The following is a 20,158-nucleotide window of genomic DNA, read 5'->3' as shown; positions in this document are numbered from 1 at the left end:
TTTTTGAAAGGGGTGCAGTGTCCTCATTGCTTTATGTGGTGAGGCAGAAAAGATTTTGAGTATCTGCACCAAAGCTATTACTTGCTTTTTATTCAGTGTGCAAATACAGTATAGATACAGAGCAGAAATCAAAATCTTTGTGTGTTCTGAAGCTTAAAACCGCTTTCTTTTTTTTTTTTTTTCTCTGCAGGGGTTCTATGACCAGCCTTGAATCAAGCCACAGTGGATTCTCCCAGCTCAGTGCTGCCACCACCTCCTCTAGCCAGTCCCATTCCAGCTCCATGATTTCCAGGTAGTGCCACAACAGCTGAAAAGCAAATGGATGTGATGGCTGGACCTTCGCCCGTGGCAGCTGACTGCAATACAGCATATTCAACTGGCAATTGTGCAAAAAAAACCCCACCCCAAAAAGCCTTTTATAGATAGTAAAGTAGCTGTTTGAATTTTACACTTAGTGGTTTTGATCTTTGTTAGATCCAACAGCTTGTCTCTTAACTTTAACCCTTTTTCCTAAATCAGCCATAAATATTTTTGCAAGTGTGCTTGCACAAATCCTAACTCTGAACACAAGGGCTCTTACTGAAAAGGAAAAACAACCAGTGCATCAGTTAAGATTTTTTTTTTTTTAACTGTGTAGATGTTAAAAAGGGAAAAAGAAAAACCCTACCAAAAATGATCCGTAGTGCATTAGAGATCAACTGTCCCTGTCAGGACATTCCTTGCCATCCTGAGAAATCCCCTGTGATATTCCAGTGCTGCAAACTGTTCTTCTGTTGCCACTAATGATGTCCAAGACAAAGAACACCAGTTGCTGGATACTTGACTTTGTGAGTCCATTTTTTTCAAAGCATGCCCACAGAGCTGTGGCCAGGCTGTAACACTGAATATACTTTTTGTATGAGCACATTTCTGGGGAATTTGAGCTCTGGGTCTTGCTGGGTTAAAGCAATTTGTTCTTTCCTTGGATTTGTGCATGGAGCACTGTGGAGAGAGAGGTGGAGAGCAGGCTCTCCCTTGCTGTGTCACACTGGGCTCATCCAGAGCTGCTCTGAGCTTCTGCTCCCAGTCTGTGCTGGAGCTTTACTCTGCTTCCTTAGTGCATTCCAAGCAAATGGATTTTACTGAGATTCTCTTCTTGTCAGGAATTTATGCAGAGCTTCAGCTTGCTGCTTAAAGCAGTCTGATGGAGGTGTGGCTTCCATCCTTCCTGAGCACTTCTCCCTTCTGCCTTCCCTGTGTCTGGCAGAAACAGAGCACCTCAGTTCTGGTCAGCCTTCCTGTGGGCAGGGAGCACAGGGATCTTCTCTCTGAGTGATACAGGAAAAGATACTTAATTTAAGGATTTTCTCCACTATTTTCACTACTGCCACTGCCAGAGGTGATCTGCCATTTGGGATTCTGTCCCTGTTGGCCAGGCCCAAGTTGGACCCTTGCTGAACTCTGTTCAGGTGTTCTTCCCTCTCAAGCTCTCTCTCTATGCACAGCAAAAGGCTCCAAAGACTGAACTGTCAGAGAAATACAGACCACACCTGGCAGTGGAGCAGAGAAGATTGTGGTCCGAAATGCATCAGGATTTGCACAGTTAGACCCTTCTTGATCTTTCCTTACACTTGGTAGAGCTAAAATGTCCATGCAGGCACAAGGAGCTTCTGTGCTGGCTGCAGTCCCTGCTAGGAAGTGGGATAGGCTCTGCCTTGGGTAAGTGGTGGAGGAGCTTCAGGAGGTGTTACACTTGGAAATCACTCGAGATTCTGGATCCCCTGCCTGAGGAATGCTGGTTCTGAACTCAGTGTGAAGCTTTTTTATGCCTGCAGAGCTCTGGAGAGGCAGGTGACAGACCCCTGACAGCAGCTCTGCTGCAGCCCTGTTCTAGGTTTGGCATGTGCCAGAGCTGACAGATATTTCAGTAACAGAGGTTTTCATAGACCAACCTCCTCAAACTGAACCAAATGGATCTGCTCTGGAGCTCTTTTAGGACTCAGAAGCTGAAGATGGAGGGTAGGCTGTTACTTAGGCTGCCAGAGTGACACAGGTCACTGCTTTGGTGTCACAGCTCCCACAGAGATCTGTGGCTCCAGGGCTGCTCCCAGGGCTGAGCCCAGGCTTCCCAGCACAGGAAATGCAGCTGGTCACAGTGAGTTCACCTGCTGACACTCACAACACTCCCTCTTCCCATTCACCAGGCTGTAAGGGCTGAGGATGGTCCCTTTGTCTCTCTTTCCCTCTCTCTCAGATGGCAATTTTGCTGACAGCTGTAAAGAATCTGTTCCATTCAACACTCCACATCTGTCCAGGTGTCTGGCTTTGTAGAACTTTTTGAGTTGCAGTCCCTTTTCAAGTCTGAAGATCTATATTTTTGTTTTTCACTTGAGCTGGCTCAAAAGTGGCACTTTGGGTTTTTCCTGCTTTTGATCTTAACACATCATTTAGAGCTCAAAGCACATTACAGCACAAACAAGCAGGGAGATAAAATTCCAGAAAAACAATAGTTAATCTTCCTGTAAGCAAAGTGCTGTGGCAATATGACTTGATCACTGCAGTCTAACTAAATTTCCCATACCCTGGTCTTTCTTTGTGTGATACTGCTCTTCCTTCTCTCAGCCAGTGACTCTTCTGTTGGCACCTTTCCCGTTATCAATGTCCTTCACTTCCCTGTCCCTCCTCATGAACTGCATATCAAATTCTGTAAATGTTTTGTATACATAATACCTCATTCTTGGTAATAAAATACAGATAGTCTTTAAAAGATTTTTTTATTGTTATCAATAAATGTTAACTGTTTGGAAAAAAAAAAAAAAAGGAGGGGGCAGTCTCTTTTATTTCATTCATCTGCTGCAAAGCTCCTGGGTTATTTTACATGCTGGATTCAGGTCTGCCAGTGCTGGGTGAAGGAGGGGCTCCTTGGCTGCCCCCACCACTGACACCTCAGGCAGGAGGCCCAGACAGTCACACTCAGGAAATGATGGTTTTTAATTAGTAGAAGTAGAATAAGCTTCAGCTATTTTAGAAACAGGAGCCAATAAACGTCAAACTGTGGCTTTTCTAATTCCTGGAGCTGGAGCAGAGGCTACAGCATGTTGATGGTTGGTCTTTCAAATTTGATCCAAGCTGTGAAGTTTCTCTAAATGAGAATCTTTAACCGTGGTCGTGGAGGTCTGTCAGCAAGACCAGATGGCTGCCTGACCTACTTCAAGCTTTAGCAGGTGGTCAATATTTCTATGCCAGCACACAGTAATGGAGTGCAGCAGTCCTGGAGAAGGTGTTGTGCATGGAGGTGGCTTTGCTGGCCAGCTGGGCTGTGCCTGCAGACGTGGGGGAGCTGCCTTTGTGGCCAGTGCCCTCTCTGAAATGGCAACTAAATAAACCTGAGCCTCAGCCCCTGCTTGAGCTGGGCAGGTGAGAGTGGTGCAGACCAGGGCTGCATCAAACAGCTCCTCTGGGAGAGGTGTCAGTCTGAATTGTGTGGTTTGGGCTTTTATTTATTTTTTTTAATATGGATTTTTATGAGGCAAAGCAAAACTAAAAGAAATTTCACCTCTTTTTTTTTTTTTTTCTTTTTTTTCCCACCAGCATCCCCTGCTTCCCCACAAAGCTGAGGGCTCCCTGTTCTTTAGGTGTCTCCATTTGCAGCCTTGGCTTGTCATCGAGCCTGTAAACTGCCAGGGAAGGATCCTGAACTGCCATTCCCGAGTGTCCCCGGGTGTGTCCCACTGGAGCAGGAGCTGAGCAGAGTCACACAGCAGTGTCACACAGCAGAGTCATACAGCAGGGTCACACAGAGCAGGGTCACAGAGCAATGTCACACAGCAGGGTCACACAGAGCAGGGTCACACAGAGCAGGGTCACACAGAGCAGGATGCACAGAACAGGGTCACACAGTGGTGTCACACAGCAGGGTCACACAGCAGGGTCACACACAGCAGGGTCACACAGAGCAGGGTCACAGAGCAATGTCACACAGCAGGGCCACACAGAACAGGGTCACACAGAGCAGGGTCACACAGAGCAGGGTCACAGAGCAATGTCACACAGAACAGGGTCACACAGCAGTGTCACAGCAGGGTCACACACAGCAGGGTCACACACAGCAGGGTCACACAGCAGTGTCACACAGCAGAGTCACACAGCAGGGTCACACACAGCAGTGTCACAGCAGGGTCACACAGAGCAGGGTCACACAGAGCAGGGTCACAGAGCAATGTCACACAGAACAGGGTCACACAGCAGTGTCACAGCAGGGTCACACACAGCAGGGTCACACAGAGCAGGGTCACAGAGCAATGTCACACAGAACAGGGTCACACAGCAGTGTCACAGCAGGGTCACACACAGCAGGGTCACACACAGCAGTGTCACAGCAGGGTCACACAGAGCAGGGTCACACAGAGCAGGATGCACAGAACAGGGTCACACAGTGGTGTCACACAGCAGGGTCACACAGCAGGGTCACACAGCAGAGTCATACAGCAGGGTCACACAGAGCAGGGTCACAGAGCAATGTCACACAGCAGGGTCACACAGCAGTGTCACACAGAGCAGTGTCACACAGCAGGGTCACAGCAGGGTCACACACAGCAGGGTCACACAGAGCAGGATGCACAGAACAGGGTCACACAGCAGTGTCACAGCAGGGTCACACACAGCAGGGTCACAGAGCAGGATGCACAGAACGGGGTCACACAGCGGTGTCACACAGCAGGGTCACACAGCAGGGTCACACAGCAGAGTCATACAGCAGGGTCACACAGAGCAGGGTCACAGAGCAATGTCACACAGCAGAGTCATACAGCAGGGTCACACAGAGCAGGGTCACACAGAGCAGGGTCACAGAGCAATGTCACACAGCAGTGTCACACAGCAGTGTCACACAGCGGTGTCACACAGAGGTGTCACACAGCAGGGTCACACAGCAGGGTCACACAGCACCCCTCAAGCTGGGGCTTGGGATTTGCTGTGACCCCAGCACTGCCCCACACCTGGGCACTGTGCTTTGAGCTGTTTGCGAAGGAAAAGGGAAATGAAGGAGAGAAAGAGGGAAAGGGGAAGAAAATGGGAAAGAAAAAAAGGAAAAAACACTTAATGTCACGCAGCCTGCAACAAAAAAGGTGCAGGGCAGCCCCAGCCCCCAGCTATGCCCCCAGCCCCTGGTTTGCACACTCCCACTTCTCATTTTGTGCAGGAAACCTGCAAGTGGGTGTGAGGAGCAAGTGCAGGGGGACCCTGTGTGACCCCCAGGGAAGATCCGTAGCCCAGCCCAGGATCAGGCTCTGGATCCCGTGTGGGGTCAGTGGCTCACCAGATGTCCCCCCGCAGCCCAGCGTCCCCCGCTGGCCCCTGAGCCCCGTGGGGGTGAGCAGGGCGAGATGAGGCCATTGCTGAGCCCATCCAGGGAGGTCCCGGTTCCGCCCTGTGCCCCAAATCCCCCCCGGTCCCGTGGGGCACCCACGGGGGATCGCGGGCACAAACCCACCCGGGGCAGCCCGGCGTGCGGGACGGACGGCAAAGGGCTGGGCAGCCCCGGGGGACCCGGGGCCAGCGGGGACACGGGCCGGGCCCCGCACCGGCCCCGCTAGATGGAGCCAGCAGCCCGCGCACGGCCCGGCACCCCGCTGCCGGGGACGTGACCCGTGTCCCAGTGTGCCAGTGTGCCAGTGTGCCAGTGTACCCAGTGTCCCAGTGTACCCAGTGTGCCAGTGTCCCAGTGTCCCAGTGTCCCGTGTCCCCAGTGTCCCAGTGTCCCCAGTGTCCCAGTGTCCCGTGTCCCCAGTGTCCCAGTGTCCCCAGTGTCCCCAGTGTCCCCAGTGTCCCAGTGTCCCGTGTCCCCAGTGTCCCAGTGTCCCCAGTGTCCCAGTGTCCCGTGTCCCCAGTGTCCCAGTGTCCCCAGTGTCCCCAGTGTCCCCAGTGTCCCAGTGTCCCGTGTCCCCAGTGTCCCAGTGTACCCAGTGTCCCAGTGTCCCGTGTCCCCAATGTCCCCAGTGTCCCCAGTGTCCCAGTGTCCCAGTGTCCCCAGTGTCCCAGTGTCCCCAGTGTCCCCAATGCTCCCTATGTCCCCAGTGTCCCCAGTGTCCCAGTGTACCCAGTGTCCCCAGTGTCCCCAGTGTCCCAGTGTCCCAGTGTACTCAGTGTCCCAGTGTCCCAGTGTCCCGTGTCCCCAGTGTCCCGTGTCCCCAGTGTCCCAGTGTACCCAGTGTGCCAGTGTCCCAGTGTTCCAGTGTCCCGTGTCCCCAATGTCCCCAGTGTCCCCAGTGTCCCAGTGTCCCCAGTGTCCCCAATGCTCCCTATGTCCCCAGTGTCCCCAGTGTCCCAGTGTACCCAGTGTCCCAGTGTCCCCAGTGTCCCAGTGTCCCAGTGTCCCCAGTGTCCCCAGTGTCCCAGTGTACCCAGTGTCCCAGTGTCCCAGTGTACTCAGTGTCCCAGTGTCCCAGTGTCCCCAGTGTACTCAGTGTCCCAGTGTCCCAGTGTCCCCAGTGTCCCCAGTGTCCCAGTGTCCCCAGTGTCCCCAATGCTCCCTATGTCCCCAGTGTCCCCAGTGTCCCAGTGTACCCAGTGTCCCAGTGTCCCCAGTGTTCCAGTGTCCCCAATGTCCCCAATGTCCCCAGTGTCCCAGTGTCCTGCTGTCCCCAGTGCCCCCAGTGTCCTCAGTGTCCCCAGTGTCCCCAGTGTCCCAGTGTCCCAGTGTCCCAGTGTACCCAGTGTCCCAGTGTCCCCAGTGTCCCCAGTGTCCCCAATGCTCCCTATGTCCCCAGTGTCCCCAGTGTCCCCAGTGTCCCAATGTCCCCAGTGTCCCTAGTGTCCCCAATGTCCCCAGTGTCCCCAGTGTCCCAATGTCCCCAGTGCCCCCAGTGTCCCGTGTCCCCAGTGTCCCCAGTGTCCCCAGTGCCCCCAGTGTCCTGCTGTCCCCAGTGCCCTCAGTGTCCTCAGTGTCCCCAGTGTCCCCAGTGTTCCCAGTGTCCCCAGTGTCCCCAGTGTCCCAATGTCCCGTGTCCAATTTCCCCAGTGTCCCCAGTGTCCCCAGTGTTCCCAGTATCCCGTGTCCCAATGTCCCCAGTGTCCCCAGTGTTCCCAGTGTTCCCAGTGTCCCCAATGTCCCAGTGTCCCCAGTGTCCCCAGTGTCCCCAATGTCCCTGCTGCCAGGGGACATGTCCTGCTGTCCCCAGTGTCCCCAGTGTCCCCAGTGTCCCCAGTGTTCCCAGTATCCCCAGTGTCCCAATGTCCCCAGTGTCCCCAGTATTCCCAGTGTTCCCTGTGTCCCCAATGTCCCAGTGTTCCCAGTGTCCCACTGTCCCCTCTGTCCCTGCTGCCAGATGACATGTCCCACTGTCCCCAATGTCCCCACTGTCCCTGCTGTCCCCACTGTCCCCACTATCCCCACTGTCCCCTCTGTCCCTGCTGCCGGGGGACACTGTCCCACTGTCCCCAGTGTCCCCAATGTCCCCAGTGTCCCCACTGTCCCTGCTGTCCCCGCTGTCCCTGCTGTCCCCACTATCCCTGCTGCCAGGGGACACTGTCCCTGCTGCACTGTCCCTTGTGCCACAGGCTTGGCGTGGAGCTGGGGCTGGAGCACTGCTCAGTGCCGGGAGCACAAACAGGGCAGGGGACCCCCGTGTGACACCCCCTCCCTGCTCCCTGATGCCTTGTGGGGCTGGCCTGGAGCAGGGCTAAAGAATAAAGCAGGGATTTATTCAAGGATCCCTCCATGGATCCACCTTGGGCAGCACCAGAGCCCAGCCAGGGCTGCACCCAAATGACCCAAAATGGTCCCAAAATGCACGAGCGCTCCCGGGGCTCTCCCTGGGATCAGTTCTGCTCCATTGGCACCTTGGAGTTCATTGTCCCATTCCAGCTTCAGCCCAGGCAGTCCCACCCTGCTTGTTTTTCTCTCTCCAGCCCACGCTGTTTGTGCTGCTGGGCCTGAAATTTGGATTACTTATCCTTGGTGCCCAGCTGGAGCAGGAATTGTTTTGTCTCCCTGCTCTGTGCAGAAAGCTCAGCATCCCCTCATATGAAACTCAGAAGTGCACACTAAAACAGCACAGAATGTGAAAAATATAAAAGCCAAACCTGAGGCATCACCCCCAGCAAGGACAGCACATTGTTCATGGAGCAGCCCCACGGGACGTGTCCCAGCCCCCCCAGCCCCTCCCTGTGCCCTGCACATCCCAGAGGATGCTGCCCTGACCTCCAGGCACCATCCTGGCTGTGGGTTTGCCCTTCCCACTGCTGAGACTCTTCCTGAACAGTCACAATCTCCCAAGAGTCCTGAGAAACTTAATCACCACTGGAGAAAACCCTTGAGGATCTGATGGGAGAAATGCTGTAGAAGTGAAAAAATATCCTGCTTATTTCTTGGCTCCAGTATGGATTGGCCCACAAGCTGTAGGCTGTATCCAGACATTGAATTTTAATTATGAGCAGGATTTCACCAGGGACAGGGAGATGAGAAGAGGAGCAGGCCAGTGAAAAAGATGGAAACTGAAAATGCAAGTTCTTCCAAAAAAGAGCCTTGAAGCTCTTTTTTGAAACCTTTGTTTGGCAAAACAAGCCCCCCAGAGCTGCACACCTGGGGGTGGGGGTCCTGCAGGACCCCAGCTCCCATTGACACCCAGAGCAGAGCCGAGCAAAGCAGAAATGGAATTTGTCTTGCTGGACATGAGTCACTCTGGGGATGAAGGCTCCCAGGGCAGCTCTGACCCCACAGAGGAGCCAGCTGCAGATGGAGGCTTCCCCCACACGGTTTCCCCTAAAAATCCCCATTTCCTGAGCAGGGTGGGGGCCCATTTCTCCATCACCCACTCCACTCTACAGCCTTGCCCGCAGCCTTCCCCAGGACACGGTGGCACGGTGACACTGCTGGCCTGAGCCAGCCTTGGGCAGCCACACCCCGGGTGTTCATTCATCCTTCACAAGAGCCCAAAAAGAAAGGAAGCAGGGAAGGATGATGTGAGCTGCCCTGGAGGAGGGCTGGCACTGCCAGGGACAGCACCCAGGGCAGGGACACTGGGCCCCTCCAGCGCACTCAGTGACTCTGCCCTGCTCACCCCAACAGAGCTGCAGCTCCTGGGGCCCCACAGAACCACCAGCATCCCAGGGGTGATGCTGCCTGAGCAATTCTCTCTGAAGATATTTCATGCTGTGCCTCAGAGAGGAGAGGGCCTGTTCTCCACCTGAGCCCTGGATGCTGCTGAGAGGAGCTGAAAAGGAGGAGGAATGGAAAATGCCTTCACTGGGGCAAGGAGACCTCTCCAGATCCAAGCAGCAGCTTTGCCCACCTGGGATGAGGCAGGATCTTGGCAAGCAGTGGCTGGAGCTGCTGCCCAGGGCTCAGCAGGAGGCTGGAGCTGCAGCATCCCAAGGCAGGGCACCTTGCCCTTGGCTCGGCGCTGCCCCATGGCTTTGCCAGCAGGGTTGTGTTCTGCACGGACAGACCTGCACAGAACCCACGTGTGTGCGAACCCCTCACTGCCAGCTGGGCACAGCCCCCCTTTACCCCAGTCTGGGGCTCCCCCCTGGCACCGGGGCACGCATTCTGTGCCACCTGGGCGTGCCACGGCGAGCCCAGCACTGCCAGGCACATCTGGCTGTGCCAGGTCACCCCGCACCGCTGGCGCTGTCACACGGCCCCGGGACAAAGCCTCGCCTTTGTTTGCTGCCCTTTGGGCATCACAGAGCCTGGGCACCGGGGGGTGGCAGCTCCGGAGCATGAGCTCACCGTCGGCTCGGTTTGTCTTCATGCTGAACCCTTGCTGGAGATGTCAGCTGCCAGAACGTGTCATTTCTGCTTCACGGCGCTGCCCCAGCGCCGCGCGGCTGCGACAGTGACAAGCAGCAGCATCCTTGAAGGAGCGGCTCGGGCTGGGAAACGAGATGGGCTGGGCCGGGCCGAGGGCTCACGGCTGTCCCTGCAGGTGGCCGTGGTGGGGGGACAGGCTGTGAGCTTCCCTGACACACCTCGGCCGCTGGGACGTGCTCCCGCGTCCAAAAGCAAGGCTGGGGCTGTCCCAGCCCGGGGTCACACCCGGCAAGGGCGGCGGGATCCTGCCCTGCCACATCCCGGGGTGCTCCAGCTCACCTCCACATCCCGGGGTGCTCCAGCTCACCTCCACATCCCGGGATGTTCCCTTAGCATCTCCACAATTCAGGATGCTCCAGCTCACCTCCACATCCCGGGATGCTCCAGCTCACCTCCACATCCCGGGGTGCTCCAGCTCACCTCCACATCCCGGGGTGATCCATCTCACCTCCACATCCCGGGGTGCTCCAGCTCACCTCCACATCCCGGGGTGATCCATCTCACCTCCACATCCCGGGATGTTCCCTTAGCATCTGCAAAATCCGGGATGCTCCCTGTCCTCTCCACATCCCGGGGTGCTCCCTGTCCTCTCCACATCCCGGGGTGCTCCCTGTCCCTCTTCACATCCCGGGGTGTTCCCTGTCCCCCTCCCGGGCTCCAGTGACCCACAGCACATGGCCCTGGGACGCAGGATGGTACTGGAAGGGACTGGGTTTCTCCTCTCCGTGCAATGGGCAGGCTGGAATGGCAGAGTCAGCTCTGGGAAATGAAATCCTGGTGGGTTCTATCTGTTGTATCTGTATTTATTGTGCTCATGGGGTTCTTTCTCCCTGTCCATGCCAAGAAAATGCTTCTCCAGTGTGAGCCTGCCCCCAGAGCCCCCAGCACAGCCCCTCTTTCTGGAATCACAGGCTGGTTTGGGTGGGAAGGAATCTCAAAGTTCATTGAGATCCAGCCTTCTGCCAAGAGCAGGAGAACCTTCTACAGACCAGGTTACTCAGAGGTTGCTCCTGGAATTTGCCTCTCTGATCCTCCCCAGGCTGGAGCAGATTTCCCAGAGGTGCCAGTGCTGAGTGTGGGCCAGGGGATCAGTCCAGAGCCGGTCCAGCAGGTCAGCCCTGCTCCCCCCAGCAGGTCTGAGGGATCAGACATCACTGAGGGCTCTTGGGGGGCAGTGAGGAACAGTGAGGGGCAGTGGGGTCCAGCTCCTGGGGACTTGTCACCACTGCAGCCCAGACAATAGCTGGAATTCTGCAGCTTTGCACTTTTATTTTTACCTGCAGAGAAGATGCTGCAGGACGGGGAGGCACAACAGTGCTTTGCCCTCCTTGCCTCAGTTTACCTTGTGAAGACAAATCTCAGCTCTGTGCCCATGCAGAGGTTTGCCCTTGCCCTCACAGAGGTTTTTAGCAGCTCCCTGCCCAGCGTGCAGCACTCGGCCAGAGGGATGGAGCTGAGGAACTGGAGGGATTGATTGTTGATTTTCCCTTCCCACATTCCTGCTGTGAGAGCAGAAGGAACTTGGCCAGCGCCAGCACCAGGAGCCACATCCATCAGCACTGGGTAAACACAGCCAATTGTTCCCAGCCTGCAGGAAGGGCCAGGAGGGGAGCACAGGAGCACCCACCCGGGTCACTGCACCAGGAAAACACTGCAGGAACATTGGGAGGGCCTGGCTGACCCACTTGGGACATGGGCAGAGGTATCCAGGTGCTGGTGTTAGAGCAGCATCCCCTCCCCTCGTGGTGCCACTTGAGGCCACGCTGGCCTTGAGAGAAATGAGACCCAAATTTGAGCACAAAGCAGCTGCACAGGGTAACTCGCCCAGCCAATCTCTGTTTCACAGCACTGCTGCAGCAGGCTGATGGAAGTGCACATCATTCCCTCCTCAGAGCCAGGGAAGGGGCACAGAGCTGTGCTCAGGCACCTGGGAACAGCTCTGATGCAGCTCACAGCCATTCCCCCCATGTCGGAGCCCAGCACATCCCTCTGGCTGCCCTGGCTGGCTCCAGACCCTGGCAGGGGGCTCAGAGACCTTGGCAAGAAGTCAAAAACTCCTGTGGCTTCCATTTTAGCCCGTGAAAAAAGCTGTCAATTTTGTGTGAGGAATTACAAGTCACAAGGGTTTTAATAGTGTGATATTTGAACTAACACAGGGTGGAAAAGTAGAACTTTGGGTTTTTTAGAATGTAATTCAGGGGTACAAGATGGAGGAATCTGGGCGTGTCTTAGCCTTCTTTCCTTTCTTCTTGTCCTCCATGTCTGGCTGGCATAGTGACACTTTTCTATTGGCTTAGGATAGGGACACACTGTCCAGCATAGATTTTAGGTATTGGTAATAAATTTTAAACATAGTATACGTTTAAAACTTTTGATCTAAACACTGCCCGAGAGGGCACACAGAATGTTATGGCGTCCTTGCAAGCCAGAGAGAAACTGTTAAAGATAAGAAGAAAAAAACAACCTTGCAAACTCAATCGGAAGCATTCCAAGGCTCCTCATTTAATTGTGTTTGGGCTGGGGAAGCAAAGACTCTCTCGGATCTCTCTTGGGGTCACCCTGACCTCAGGAACCCTGAGAGAGAAATCCACCCCTCCAGTCCTGCAGGGAGGGGACACTGCTCCCCCATTTCCTGCAATGTCCCCAGGCTGGCAATGTCCCCTGCTCTCCAACCCCCTCCTGCAAATGTGACTCTGGGTTCTTCATCTTTTAGCCCCAGAACATCACCTGCTCAACCTGATGTAGTGGGTGGCCATAGCAGAAGGTTGGAAGAAGATGATCTGTAAAGTTCCTACCCACCCAACTCAATCTTTAACCCCCTGGTTCTGTGATTCCATGGGTCTGTGATTCCATGGGTCTGTGATTCCATGGGTTTGTGATTCCATGGTTCTGTGATTCCATGGGTCTGTGATTCCATGTGTTTGTGATTCCAATGGTTTGTGATTCCAATGGTTTGTGATTCCATGGGTCTGTGATTCCATGGGTCTGTGATTCCATGGGTTTGTGATTCCATGGGTCTGTGATTCCATGTGTTTGTGATTCCATGGTTCTGTGATTCCATGGGTCTGTGATTCCATGTGTTTGTGATTCCATGGTTCTGTGATTCCATGGGTCTGTGATTCCATGGGTTTGTGATTCCATGGGTCTGTGATTCCATGGGTCTGTGATTCCGTGGGCACTGCTGGCTCAGATGGCAGCCTGTCCTGCTGGGGACAGTCCCCAGTGTCTCTGCTCACAGAGGGACGCCCTTGCTCAGTTCCCAGTCACAGGAGGGGACTGGAGCAGGTTTACAGGTGACAGCAGCGTCCTGCAAACCTGAGACACGGCACAGCTCATCCTGCAGGGCAGGGACAGCCCCAGCCCCAGGCAGGCAGGGCAAGGTGCCACTTCTGGCTCACCAGCACCACTTTGATTCCTCCCGTGCAAAAACCTGGCGACACCAAAAGCTCCAGAGCTGCGTGCATGCCAGAAGTCAGGAGCCAGCTCGGAGCTGGGCGTGCAGGGGCTCAGCAGGGTGGTGCCCCTGGGCACAGCCAGGCCTGGCTGCTGCTGATCCCCCGTGACAGAAATATGTCACAAACATGAGATGTCCTGGCAGGCGCCGGAGCCCCCGGCAGAGGCTGCGGAGCCGCCGCGGCGCTGCCCCGGCGGGGCTGTCAGGAGCTCTTAGGGTGACAGTGGCTCCACGGAGGGGCTGCTGGGGACTGGGGTGGGCAGAGGTTTCCTCCTCTGAACCCAAATTTGGAGAGGTTTTGGGGATGGGGAGAGGTTTCCTCCTCTGAACCCAAAATTGGAGAGCTTTTGGGGGTGGGCAGAAATTTCCTCCTCTGAACCCAAAATTGGAGAGGTTTTGGGGGTGGGCAGACTGAACCAAAAATTGGAGAGGTTTTGTGGGTGGGCAGAGGTTTCCTCCTCTGAACCCAAAAGAGGAGAGGTTTTGGGGGTGGGCAGAAATTTGCTCCTCTGAACCCAAAACTGGAAAGGTTTTGGGGGTGGGCAGAAATTTCCTCCTCTGAACCCAAAATTGGAGAGGTTTTGGGGATGGGCAGAGGTTTCCTCCTCTGACCCCAAAAGAGGAGAGGTTTTAGGGGCAGCCAGACCAAAATGTTGAGACTCCACAGCTGAAGAAGCAGTCAAAGAGCTGCCACCCTGTTCTCCACACTGTGGGGCCTGGCACATTCACAGGGAGCATCAAACTCGCTGTAAAATGAATGCAAGCTTCATTTTATTTTAACCTTGCTTTTGGCTAGATCCGTCCTTTGCTCCTGCCCTGAGAAGGAAGGAGCAGTTTGACCATGAATGTGTCTGTGGCAGTAATCAGCTCGGATCCAGGACAGACTGAGGTCACTTCTGCCCCATCATGTGAAGTTTATTTGGTTATTTAAGGACAAGAAGTCACTGGGGAAAGAGTTGGGAGCTGTGCATGAAAGCCCAGGGAGTCGAGGCCATGCAGTGAGAGGGGAAGGGCCCCCACGGGCAGTGAGAGCAGCCCTGGGCAGGCAGAGCACTGGGGGATGTTTACAAAATGACATTTTCATACACTCTGCAAAGGGAAAGAAAAAGCAGCAGTTTGTTTTCAGGGTGTCTGCCTGGCTTTGCATGGCATGGAGCAGGGCTCCCAGCAGGACACGGGCAGGGGAGGCTTGGCTGGGCAGGGGCACAGCCTGGCTGCTGAGCTGTGGGGATGGGAGCAGTGTCCTGACAGCCTTGGTGACAGCCTGGCAGAGAGGGCTCCTGCCTCAGTCCGGGCTGCAGAGCACCTTGGATGAGTGAAGAACCACTTCTGTGCCCCTATCTCCCAAATCTGGGGTGTTGGGCATCTCCTGCCAGCACCAGACTCCCCTGCACCCTGTGTTAATGCTATGGATCTGCTGAAGGTCCAATCTCCATCTGACACTGCCATGAGAAGCCACATACCCACTCCTGGCTCCCCAAATCCCTCCAGCCATCCCTCAGGAGTGGCAGGCTTTCTCCCTCTCCTCTCCTCTCCTCTCCTCTCCTCTCCTCTCCTCTCCTCTCCTCTCCTCTCCTCTCCTCTCCTCTCCTCTCCTCTCCTCTCCTCTCCTCTCCTCTCCTCTCCTCTCCTCTCCTCTCCTCTCCTCTCCTCTCCTCTCCTCTCCTCTCCTCTCCTCTCCTCTCCTCTCCTCTCCTCTCCTCTCCTCTCCTCTCCTCTCCTCTCCTCTCCTCTCCTCTCCTCTCCTCTCCTCTCCTCTCCTCTCCTCTCCTCTCCTCTCCTCTCCTCTCCTCTCCTCTCCTCTCCTCTCCTCTCCTCTCCTCTCCTCTCCTCTCCTCTCCTCTCCTCTCCTCTCCTCTCCTCTCCTCTCCTCTCCTCTCCTCTCCTCTCCTCTCCTCTCCTCTCCTCTCCTCTCCTCTCCTCTCCTCTCCTCTCCTCTCCTCTCCTCTCCTCTCCTCTCCTCTCCTCTCCTCTCCTCTCCTCTCCTCTCCTCTCCTCTCCTCTCCTCTCCTCGTTTCTTGGACCCCATGGTGTATGTCAAGGATGTTCTTACCTAATTTGCCATTTTTTTTCTCCTGGAAATCCCTTGCCTTTAGGACTCATGTCGGCCATCCAGAGATGCACAGCCAAGTGCATCCTGCAACCCTGCCCTGGTGAAAGCTGTTACACTTTGTACACTTCTTCTCATGCCTCTCACATTGAGCCCCACTGATCCATCAGCATCTCCTGTTCCCCTGCCTGCTCCTGGCTCTCCTCCCCCCTTTCCCCACTTGTACCCTGAAGCCAGGACAGCAAAGTCTTGATTTGGGCTTTTCATGCCTACAGGAGCATCAGCCAGACAGCCCAGAGCCCCCTGTCCCTCCTGCACGGATTTAATCTCAGTGGCCAAGGGTGAATAGAGGGGTGCAGCCCTGCCGAGGGGCTGCAGCCCCACGGGGAGGAGGCTCAGGTTGAAATCCCCCATGCAGGAGGCTCAATCCCAAGTGGAGGAGACTCAATCCCAGCTGGAGGAGGCTCAGGGCTCAATCCCACATGGAGGAGGTTCAGTGTGGCTTGGAGCAGCATGCAGAAAACCAGCTGAAACTGTCTGTCTGTGTCCCTGGTAACACCCCATCAGCCTTTACTGGCTTTACTGGCCCTCCAAGCAGCTCAGCACTCATATTTAACCTTATCTTGCACTTAGAGATGTTAAGGCACCTGTCAGGTCAGGGCTTCCCTCCTCGATGCCACAAAGCCAGGCAGAGCCAGGCACTGGGAGCACTGCAGCCTGCTGGCTCTGGGCTCTGTTCCCCCTTGGCACCTCAGGGCTGCAGGAGACCTCAGCATCACACATTTCATCTCCTGACGGCTTGAGAGCTCTCTCTGTCACCCCATATCACCCAAGGAAAAGCTGTGCTGGTGGCCTGAAGAGAGCTCTTTTCTCCAGCCAATAATCCAGCCAGAGCAAGATAAGAGATGTTATAGAAACTCCTGTGAGCCTGAGAACAGCTACACTAAATCCCTTTAGTCCCAGCGAGGTATTTGTTTACGGGGAGACTGGGTTTTGTTACCCGAGGTGGCTCAGAACAGGCTGTCCGTGGTTCCCTGCCCCGCTGGGCTCAGGGAAGGCTTCCAAACCCCAGGTGCCATGGAAGAGGTCACCTGGAGGTGGGACGAGGGGCAGAGCACCCATGGCAGGGCCAGCTCCCAGTGCCCCCGTGCCTGAAAGTGGGTGCCACAGCTGTGACGCCGGGGCGAGCTCCCGTGCTGGTGGCAGCACAGGTGACACCGATCTCCATGAGCAGCTGGATGTGCCATGAGGATTCAGCTCCCCGAAGTGCTGAGTGATGCCAGCAGGGATCTCCTCCTTCAGGGAGGACCCCAGACCCTGCCCCACTCTCACAAGCAGCTCCTCTGAGCCCAGCTGGGCTCACCAGGCAGGAGTTGGTGTCACCCCCTCCAGGGCCAGCACCCCAGTGCCCCCCGAGTGGGGCTGTCCCCCGGGAGTGGCAGGTGTCCCTTGGTGTCCCTTGGTGGCCCCAGCAGAGCTGGAGCAGGGTCCGTGCTGTTCCAGGCACGTATGGCTGATCCATCTATTCCATCTATGCATCCGGGAGGGCTGCGGCCCCTCCGAGCTCGGATTTCTCCTCTCACCTGTCGCTGAATAAAGGCCATTATTTGGATTTAATCTCCGGAGAGGCAGGTTTAACCCTCTCGGGTGCAGCTTGTCCCCACACAGGGGAGGACCTGAATCACTGACCCGGGCTGGCCCTTTGCTCTCCCACACCAGGCAGCAGCTTCTCCTCCTCTCCTGTTTTCCCCTGGCTCCCACCCAGGGCTCATTCCAGGTGGATGATGATCGTTCCATGACCCACCCCACGGGGCTGCTGCTTGGCCAGGCTGCGGTGAGGGGCAGCAGCTGGGGCACAGCAGCAGTGCCAGGGGGGTTCCATTGCTGCCACTCCGAGGGGCTGGGAAACCCAGCTGGAAACACAGCCAGCCTCACATCCACCATGGGTTCATGGCTGGTGAGGGGCTTGGAGCACAAGGAGAGACTGAGGGAGCTGGGGGTGCTCAGCCTGGAGAAAAGGAGGCTCAGGGGTGACCTTGTCACTCTCTGCAGCTCCTGAAAGGTGGCTGAGCTCAGGTGGGGTTGGGCTCTCACCAGGCAGCACTGACAGAACCGAGGTCACAGTCTCTGGCTGTGTCAGGGGAAATATAGATTGGATATTAGGAAAAAGTTTTTTAGAGAAAGGTGATAAAGTTCTGAAATGGCTGCCTGAGGAGGTGGTGGAGTCACCATCCCTGGGTGTGTTTAAACCAGCCTGGATGTGACTCTGGGTGCCAGGGTTGAGTTGAGGTGTTGGGGCTGGGTTGGACTGGATGATATTGAAGGTCTCTTCCAACCCAGGGATTCTGTGAATTCTGTGAATTCTCCAAGAGGAGAAGCGAAGGCAGGGGCACGAGTGGGTGGGGTGGGAGCACCCACCCCGCTGTGCTCACTGCCTGTGTGCTGCCGTGGGGTGCAAAGGGTGCTGAGGCACTACAGCAGGGCTCATTGCAGGACTCAGCCCTGCAGGAGCTGCCTCGGGCTCCTGGAACACCCCACGGTGCTGCAGACTGCTCACCAGCACGCTCACAGTGGTGCTTCACTGCCTGCCAGCAATGGGCCAGGCTCTGTCACCCGGTGCTGATCCGGGCCACTGTGTCCAGGGCTGGAGCAGTGCCCAGCACCAGCAGCTCTGGTGCTGAGAACATCAGAGCTGCTGTTCCCTCTGAGCCAGGACAGCCAAGCACCGAGGCAGGAGCTCCCCAAAGCACATCCAGGCACAGCACGGGCTGTTCCTGAGGGTGAAAATTGCCTTTCTCCCCTCTGGGAGCAGCAGCAGAGCTGGGGAGCACTTGGCCACAAGAGCACTTGGGGAGCTGTGCTCTGCTGGCTTTCCCCTCAATCAATCACTTCCAGGCACCAGACATGAGCTGAAAAACGAGACAAAAATGAATGTTTGTAAAAGGTGTCGCAAACCTTGCCGGGACATCAGGATGTTTTATGGGAGAGCTTCACCCACACCTCTCCAGCTCTGTGGAGCTCTGTGGGCTGGTGCAGGGACAGAAGAGGCACCACACTGGCAAACAGCCCTGTGAGAGGAGCAGCTCCAGGGTTTCTCCTGGGCTGAGTGCTGTTCAGCCCCTTCCCCTGTGCCCGTGCTCCCTGGCCCCTGCAGCAGCCCACATCCCATTTCCCAGGGTTCTGACCCAAACTGTCCTCTCCTGACTGCCAAAGGCTGCCCAGCTTCGCTCAGGCAGGGACCACCCAGCACCCAGGCTTGCCTGATGGCTCTGCCTGAGCCCAGCACTGACTGGGACCCTGGGGACCATCCCTCTCCTCCCACGGGGTACCCCCCTGCCCCATGGCTGTCAGCCCTGCAGAGGGCTGGTTTTTTGGGGCTAAGGATGACCACAAACATTTCCAGGCACCCTTTGCTCCAGACCTGCCTGTGAGCCCCAAACCCACCCCGCACCTCAGCCCTGCTCCATCCCATCTCCTGCCCAGCACTGCTGCCATCCCTTCACCCTTCCTGCCACTGCCTGCCCTCCTCCCTGCCCTGCCCAGGGCTCCTTTCCCTCCCTGCTCCCTCGCAGGCAGGTTGCTGCCTCCCTCCCTCCCTCGTTCCCTCTGTCCCTGGGGCGTCACGGTCCCTCTCCCGTGGGCACAGCCCAGGGCACGCTCTGGCTCAGCACTGGCAGAGGCTTTGCCCCTGGCACGCTCCAGTTCCCGTGGGTGCAGAATGTGCCCTGGCTGCAGGATCCAAACTCCACCTGCATTACAAAATGTCACAGATGGATCCTGGGCACTCCCACGAGCCATCTCAGCCCCACTGGGCAGGACACAGGGCTTTTCTGTGGGCTCACCCATCACTGTCCCCCATCTCCGAGTGCTCATAAATGCCTTATAAGTTTTTCCCTGGGGGAAACACAGACTGAAAGAAATTTTTTTTTTTTTTTTTGAGGGGTCAATATCTGACCGAAGCTGGCCAGCCTTGGAAAATTCAGAATTTAGGGACATTACTGTGAGCACAAAGGGCTGCAGTGGAAAACAAGTCACTGTGTTCATCCTTCCCTGCTCAGTCCCCCGTGCTTTGCTTTCCTTGCTGTCAGGGGCCATAAGCTCATAGGGAACGAGCTATCCATGCAAAAGGCCTTTGGAAATATTCATTGCTCATCTCCTAACAAGATTACCCTGAAATCCTCCATTGCTCTGAGGGAGATTGAAAACCTCTCAGGCTCTCGGTAACCATAGCAGCACAGATGTGAGAACTGAGGGGAGACAAGTGATGTGAAAAACCATGGGGGCTGCAGAGCCTGGCTCTGTGTGCCTGGCTGTGACTCTGTGCCCACAGTGCCACAGCTCTTTGTCTCAGAGCCCAGGCTGGCCCTCCACCCTGCCCACACCTGGCAGGACACTTCCACCTCTGCAGGAACGACCCAGACCAAGGACAGTGGCGGTGATGTGACCCAGTCCTGGCTCCCACAGTGCCAGGGTCCCCTTCCCAAGCCCGGCTTTGGAAGCCCTCCGTGGATGGCACTGCTGCCTGGCATCCTTCCCTGGGTGCCAGCAATAAAGGGGATGGTTTAGAGTCAGGATGGGGTGCTTGGAGCCCGGGGTTCCCATTCCCTCCTGCCATAGGTTCCTCCTTCACCCTGGGCATCATTTCTGCAGCTGTGAGAGAGATGCTGGGTGTTGTAAGATTGAACAGATCCATGATTTGAGGCCCTTTGGAATGAAATGCTGGGAAAACGAGCAGCAGCAAGGGCACCACAGCCCCCCAGCACATCCTGAGAGCCTGCAGAGTTTTGCTGTAGCAGCTGGGAGGGACTGTGGGAAACCCTTTTCATCTCTCTTGAAAACCAGACACAAACAGGCACAAACAGGC

General features: G+C 56.0%; 1 protein-coding gene across 2 annotated transcripts in view; it reads left to right on the top strand.

Moving 5' to 3' along the window:
• Window positions 1-2,748, top strand: part of SEC14L1 (SEC14 like lipid binding 1) — a 43,085-nt gene extending 40,337 nt beyond the window's left edge. For both annotated transcript variants that reach the window (XM_021535799.3, XM_085556951.1), the window contains exon 16: window positions 191-2,748. In XM_021535799.3, the coding sequence (XP_021391474.1) occupies window positions 191-296 (106 nt within the window). In that variant the 3' untranslated portion in view covers window positions 297-2,748. The remainder of the gene's footprint in view (window positions 1-190) is intronic.
• Window positions 2,749-20,158: the final 17,410 nt, after the last annotated feature.

The sequence above is a fragment of the Lonchura striata genome, chromosome 18 (genome assembly GCF_050655825.1).
Source record: "Lonchura striata isolate lonStrDom1 chromosome 18, ASM5065582v1, whole genome shotgun sequence".
Taxonomy (NCBI): domain Eukaryota; kingdom Metazoa; phylum Chordata; class Aves; order Passeriformes; family Estrildidae; genus Lonchura; species Lonchura striata.
This window is presented reverse-complemented; position numbering and strand designations above follow the sequence as displayed.